Genomic DNA, 7,090 nt, shown 5'->3' with positions numbered 1-7,090 from the left:
CTGTCACACAGAGCAGAGCTCAGCGCTGCCCTCCGCTCCCTGTGAGGAGCTGCAGCGGCCATCAGGCCTCCCCTCAGCTCCTCTGCTCTGCGCTGAGCACACCCAAGGGCCTCAGTTGCTCCTCACACACCTTGCCCTCCGGACCTTTAACTATCTTCATAGCTCTCTTTTGGAGGCTCTCTAATATGTTATTTCCTTCTTATATTGAACCACTGTCGTGGTTTTGGCTCGGATAAAGTTAATTTTCTTCACAGTGGCTGATATGTTGCTGTGATTTATTTTATTTTTTGTAAGAAAACAATGCTGATAACACACCGGTGTTTTCACTTGTTGCAGCACAGTGCTTACGCTGAGTCAAGGACTGTTCAGTTCTTCTGCTATCCTATCAGCAAAAAACTACATGTACACAAATTGTTGGGAGCGGACGCAGCCAGGAGAGCTGGCCTGAACTGGCCAAAGGGATATTCTGTGCTGTATAGCACAGTTTGTTTTTTTTTTCTCGTAGTAGTAAGAGCTGGAGAAAAAGAAAGGGGGACATTTTGAGTGATGGCATCTTTCTTCCTAAGTAATTGTTACACATATTGAGTCCTGCTTTCCTGGAAGTATTTGAACATCTGCCTGCTGATAGGAAGTAGCAAATTAATTCCTTGTGTTGCTTGGCTTTCATGCACAGCTTTTGCTTTACCTAGTAGTCTGCTTTTATCTCAAAACATGATTTCTTGCACTTTTTCTCTCTTTTTCTCTTCTGTCCACCATCCTACCTGGGTAGAGTGAATGATTAACCTGCAGAACAGCACTCAAACTCACAAAAGTCAGAATGCAAGGAAGTTTATTCAAAGTGTATACACCAATGCGTGGGAGTTTGCACCACCCCAAATGCACAGCTAGTGGCTCTCAAGCAGTTATAGTCATACAGCACAATACACACACTCATAATTCCATGAAGCAAGTAATGCTAACTCACTCTAGACAGTGGGCTGTTCTACACTAACTAATTCCTTGAATATTTTCTTGTTTTTCACTTCTTCTTGGACATGCTCAGCGTATAGTCCAGTCTGTTTTGAATGTGTTTTTTCTTTGTGGTGCTTGATCCAGTTTCTTATCCGAAGGTTTTAGATCTGGAATTCCAGATTCCTTTGCAGTATGCTATTAATAAGTAAAAGCCTTGCCCCCTTTCTACCTCAAGTCCTGTCATTCCTAGTGAGCCTCTCCGCAAACTCTACTTCTGAAGTAAGGGTTCCTCCCTTCTTTAATTTCTGTGGAATTTGGGTGCAGGGCCCGCCCTGTACATGTACAGCAGAACACCCCCCCTACACGCACACCACCTCCACCCCTCCATACAATTCCCCTGAGCAACCCTCCTGCACAGGGACCATCCTAGAATTTCTGCCTCCACTCATGATCAGCGTCTGCCTGCCAATGTTAAATCACAACATGCACCTAAAGCTGCACAGTCCTTGAGATGAGGCCATTCAACACACAGCAGATCTTGACAGTCCCTTCCATCACCTGCTGGCAGTGCTGGGCCTGGTGCACTCCAGGATATGGCTGACCCTTCTGGTTGCCTTGGAACATTGATGGTTCATGTTCAACTTGTGGACAGACAGAAACCCCATATTCCTCTCTGCAGGGCTGCTTTGCAGTCTCTTGTATCCCAGTCTGCTTGTATATCCAGGGCTGCCCTAATCCAGCTGCAGAATCCAGCACTTGCTCTCGATAAACTTTATGAGGCTGGTGATTTTCTAGCCCTCCAATCCATCAAGAATTCTGTGAGACATTTCTGCCCTCAAAGTGTCAACAGTCCAGTGCCATCTGCAAAGTTACCCAGTATATCTTCATTCATCCAGGTCATTTATGGAAACATTGAAAGAGAACTGCCCCTAAAATGGAGCAGCGAGAAACCCCTCTAGTGATTAGTTGCCAGGCTGATGTAACATCCACTGAGCTTGATTCAGCAGCCAATTGTTCACCCACTGTGGGATGTATTTGTTTAGCTGCAAGCTAGGAGGTTTTGAGCTTCCTCCAGCCGGCCCCGAGAAAGCTCCAGGAATCTAGGGACAGGGCTGCTAGCATGGCTACTCTTTACAGCATCTGCATTAGTAGGTCTTCAGGACACATGTCCTGGCTGATTATCACAAGACTCAGACTGCACACTCTCAGCACTTAGAAGAGGGAGGCCAGGAGCAGAAGAACAGAATAGGCTGTGCTGCAAATAATTCTGGGAAACAAAATCATAACACAATCCAAGAAGCACATTGCTGAGACAGAGCTAGGAAACCCTTCCTGCAGACATTGTTCTTTGGAGTACTTATGGCTGTTTATTCTAAGTCAAGGAAATGCTGGAGCCGAGTACGCAGCAGCATCATGTTGAAGTTTCTGGGATGCCTATCCATGGGGCTTGCTGGGAGTTGCATTACATTCGGCAGGGCTGGCATTCTGAAGGCTCTGGGTGCAAAGATAGCGAAGGGCCCCGCAGCCGTGATGACCGGTAGTACAAACTGGCCCCCTGCAGGCTCCATTCTCCCTGCCATGGACCGATCATTGCCGTGACGCAGGCGCAGGTTGTAGCGCTGCTGCGGGGATCTGCTCTGCCACCTCTCCCTGTCTGCGTGCCTCTGGCGGTGGGTGAATGTGCTCAGCATGTACTGCTGGTAGTCACCGCCCGCTTGCGTCGCAGACAAGATGTGGTCGAAAGACTGCCTGCAGATTGGGCACACAGCATTGATGGCAGCCCACTGCCAGATACAGCTAAAGCAGAAGCAGTGAAAGCAGTTGGGCACGTGGGCAGCATAGCAGATGGCGTCCAGGCAGATGGGACACCGGTTTTCTGCTGCCTGACATAGCCCTGCCTGCTGTAGCTGGCTTGCATCGCCCATTTCCGCAGAGCCACCCTGCTTCAGATCCTCCTGGTTGTTCGATGCCATGCCCTGCCAAGAGATACATTCTAAATGGCTTTTGTTGCATTGGGAAGAGAAGAGTTAAGGAAAGCTCATAAAGCAATGGGAGACAGGAAGGATGGACACCCCAGAAGGTGTCCTTGCTGTCGTAACACTGTGAACCATCCAGCTTATCTAGGCTGTAAACACAAAGTCAAGCTTGCAAGGACACAGATGACTGAAAAAGAAATTGAATCAATGAAATTGAAATGAATGAAATGATCAGATTGTACCAGCAGAAGTCCTGGTGCAATCATCTTTGTTGAAAGAGCCACTAGCTAGTTTAGATTAATAGAAGAAAAGATACTACTCTAGACCAATTAGCAGCCTGTCTACCCCTACTTCAGTCTCCAAAATGGCAACAAAGGAAGCCTGACAGCCACAACAGAGGTCCTCTCACCCTGCAGTTCCATGTCACCTGCAATATTTTTGTTAAAGGAGTAAGGAATCTTCCTGCAGGATAGAGAAGCTGAAACAAAATATTTTTAATTTCCTTTTTAATTTCCAGTAGCCATATTCTAATATTTCATAAAATCAATAACTAACATATTAGTGATTTTTTGTAGGCTATGATTCTGCAGGAAGTTTGTACTGACATACAGCAGTGGTATTTAATGGAGCCCTGTACTAGGATCAATGCCTATGAGTTTTAAGATCTCGGAGTTTTCATTTGAAGTTCTCCTCTGCAAAACTAAGATCTAATTTTGAATTCTTTTTTCTTTACAACAGGCTTTAGCAAGGGCTGTAATCGTTCTTTAAATGTTAAATAACAACTAATATTTCTCTCCCCAAAATTATATTGGTTTATCAATATAGTTAAAGCATGATTTATGATTTTCTGGGGGCAGTTGTAGGTACAAAGATTTTACTTCAACTGATCATCATGGCCACCTATTGCAGTATGTATACATCCTAAAAATATATTTACTGTTAACCAAACAGTGCTGCCAAAAGTGCTACCAGCAAGTTAAGAAACAAAAATCAGTGAACTGCATTTTATATATATACATATATATTTTGATACTACTTTGATGACAGTCTTCAAAGCTTTTATAAATTTACTAGAAATTTCAGTTACAAAAGTGCCCCCTCCTGAAACAGACTATTTTAGATACCATATGAATTGTGATCGAGAACAGAGGACTTATCTGAGTAATGTACACTTTTCTATACACCATACTAAAGAAGTTGAACTACTTGCTGCCAGGTCTCTTGACTTGAGGTTCCTAATGTTCAGCATCTGTGCATTTCTTGTATATTAACTGAGGCAAGGGCTAATTAAAAGCTGACAAAACTTCATAAAAAATAGCCCCTTTGGCAGGCAGAAAATGGAATTTGGAATTGGGCAGGGGAATCATCAGTTTTAAAGCCCAACCAAAACTCTGTAGAGATTTTATACAGTTCAATGATCAGTCAGGAAAGAAAATATCGAGTAAAAAAGAGCAAGAGTTATGTTCTTGTGAAGTACAAGATGGAGCTCTGGAGGAAATAATGCATATTTGTAAAGAATGAATGCTGTACTTTAATGCTTTGCTGAAGAAGCATACCAGAGCCATAGTTAAAATTTCCACCAAGTACCACTTACATTCTACCTCTTGTAAATTGCCCATGTTTTCTACAATTTTGCTCTTCTGATGGTGCTCCATAAGGTGATAGCCATATTATAGTATTCTCAGAAAAAAAGCACTCAAGTTCTTTGGCTGGTAAAATAGTCATAGTAATGTTTTCTGGATACACATCACAGTCACCTTAATATCAATGTGCAAGTTATTTCCACAGAGACGGCACAGGTCACACCTTATTTCTCATGTCTGCTGAGTAGCCAGTGCAATTAATATGCATTATAAATAGCATTCATTGTCATTAGAATTCATATAATAAAAAAGGGCACATATAATAGAGTTGTACAAAGAGAAAGTTATTAAAACCAATAGCATACTACCTACCTAAAGGTGTACAGTTAAGGTTTCCATGGCAACCTTAACTCTGCACTTCCTGCCTTTTGTATTTTAAAAGCTCAGCTTTGGTGTTGCTTTAATATAGCATTTTGCACTGAACATTTTTACCAGTGGAAGGATTATTTTGAAACCTGACATTTCTAGGACTCCTAATACTAACCCAGTTTGCACAGCAACATTATAAATTATTCAGAAGAAACTGTACTAATACATAACTCACAACAGTGACTGAACTTTGCTTCAGGCTGCTGTAATGAGCATGTGGTAGCCTCTCTACAAGTAAGGTGCTAGCAGCTTCTCTTTGGAGCCCCACTTCATTTCCTCCTCAACCTTGGCTGAAAAACTAACTGTCCCAAATAAAGCAGATTAAAACTGAAGGCAGGAAGGAATATGTCTGCAAATGTAAAATGGGAAACATTTGCTTATTTGAATTATGGCTCATTAAATAACTTAAACCATGATGGTTTTGAGTGAAAGAAACACTTCAGATTACTGCTGCAGTACACAGAATGGCTTGTTTTGAACCTCTGACTTTCAATTGGTCTTCTGTTAACCGATTCTGGCAAGAGTGTGCATGGGCATTCCATTCACACAGATATCTGCCCGTTTCTTCACTGCTTACACTTCTATAGCTTACTAGTTATATGTTAGTAATCTGAAAGAGAGGCTTGAGTTTGCAAAGTCAGAAGTCCAGCTCTTTAGAGGCTGCTCTACTTAAATGCTAAGTAAAAAACACATTTGCAGTTGCTTCTGTGCTAAGGCTTCAAAGGAAAGCCCTGAGGAAAACACATACACACACGTTATAAAGTTTATGATACTTTTTATACTGAACAAGAATATTCAGATTTCTTGAGTAAAAAAATCTGAAACAGTAGAACATTTTATCTCAAAGTTTTTACAGTATATAAAAATGTACTTTTTTTTTCTGCCAAGTGTATTTAAAATCTGGCAAACTTTGCAACAGCTTTTGAGTACAGAGGCCTATAATAACCAGAATAGTAGTGGTTTAACCTGGCATGCAACTGCAACACACAGCTATTCACTCCTTACCTCCACAGTGGAATAGAGAATAGAAGAAGGTGAAAGTACAAGAACTTGCAAGTAAAAAAGAGAGAAAAAAATTAAAATACAAAGCAAGTAATGTGCTATATGATTGCTCACCACCAGATGACTGATGTCCAGACAGGCCCAACACTGCAGATCTCCCGCTGACCTACTGGTTTTATAGTTCCACACGATGGCAACTGGTACGCTTTGGTAAGTTTAGGTCAGCTGTCCTGTTCTCTCCCAGCTCAGGGGGGGAACCCCCCCCTCACTGGCAGGACAGTACCAGAAGCCAAAATGTCCTTGGCTCTGCGCAGCCCTGCTCTGCAACAACTGAAACATCGGTGTGTTATCAACATTGTTTTCAGCCGAAATCCAAAACACAACATCTGCTACAGACACATCAGCACACATTTTTTATCGCTGAGGGCACTAGAAAATTTTTCCATAAAATACCATCATTACATATACCCGAGTGGCCAAAATTAGTTTTTAAACATGGAAAAAACTGAACTAAACAAAATGAGTGTTTAGCTGAGAGTCCACAAAGAAGTAAGCTGTCAAAACCAGACATAAAAATGGAAAGGGTGCAGTAAAAAAATATAACACAACAGAATGTAGGGTGACCACCAACAGTTAGCTCTCACAACCTACACAATATCCTGCAGTGCTAGGAACTGAAGGCAGCAGGTAGCAAGTAATATTCTCTTTGCTAGCCCACAGTAGGCCACCCCCAACTTGTTCAAGCCTCAGTGTCCTAGCTGAGACATTCAGTACAGTCAAGCCTAACACAGACGTTGTACCCAATGTCTCTACAAAAAGCTTAGTTCTTTATGAAAGAAAAAATAAAGGAATGTTATTTAAAGTGATAAGCAGTGGTTAAGCACTGTTTCCAGATCTGTTAACCTGAAATGGTCATTTTGCACCCACTGATAAAAAGACCAACTAGGCCACAGAGAAATGTCTACTAGAACTTCATAATATCTTGTATTCTCAGTAAAAATCTAACGCTGAACAACTGGCTTATCAGGCAAAGCCCTCCTTTGTTCATAACTTGGGAAACATCAGTATCTCCCCTGGACTTCAGTGGGTTGGAAAAAAAGCAAATAAACAATGTGAAAGCATAGTTTTGCAGTATCATCTGCTGTTTTC

The 7,090-nt window shown here is 42.0% G+C and overlaps 1 protein-coding gene across 1 annotated transcript; it reads right to left on the bottom strand.

The window, feature by feature from the left end:
* Nucleotides 1–854: 854 nt before the first annotated feature.
* LOC140264339 (uncharacterized) lies at nt 855–6,185 on the bottom strand. Its single transcript, XM_072360045.1, has 2 exons — nt 6,056–6,185; nt 855–2,927 (listed from the first exon to the last, which is right to left on the bottom strand). The coding sequence occupies exon 2, from the start codon at nt 2,922–2,924 to the stop codon at nt 2,319–2,321; it is 606 nt and encodes a 201-aa protein (XP_072216146.1). The 5' UTR covers nt 2,925–2,927; nt 6,056–6,185; the 3' UTR covers nt 855–2,318.
* Between the last annotated feature and the right edge of the window lie 905 nt (nt 6,186–7,090).

This window comes from Excalfactoria chinensis, chromosome Z (assembly GCF_039878825.1).
Source record: "Excalfactoria chinensis isolate bCotChi1 chromosome Z, bCotChi1.hap2, whole genome shotgun sequence".
Lineage (NCBI taxonomy): Eukaryota > Metazoa > Chordata > Aves > Galliformes > Phasianidae > Excalfactoria > Excalfactoria chinensis.
This window is presented reverse-complemented; position numbering and strand designations above follow the sequence as displayed.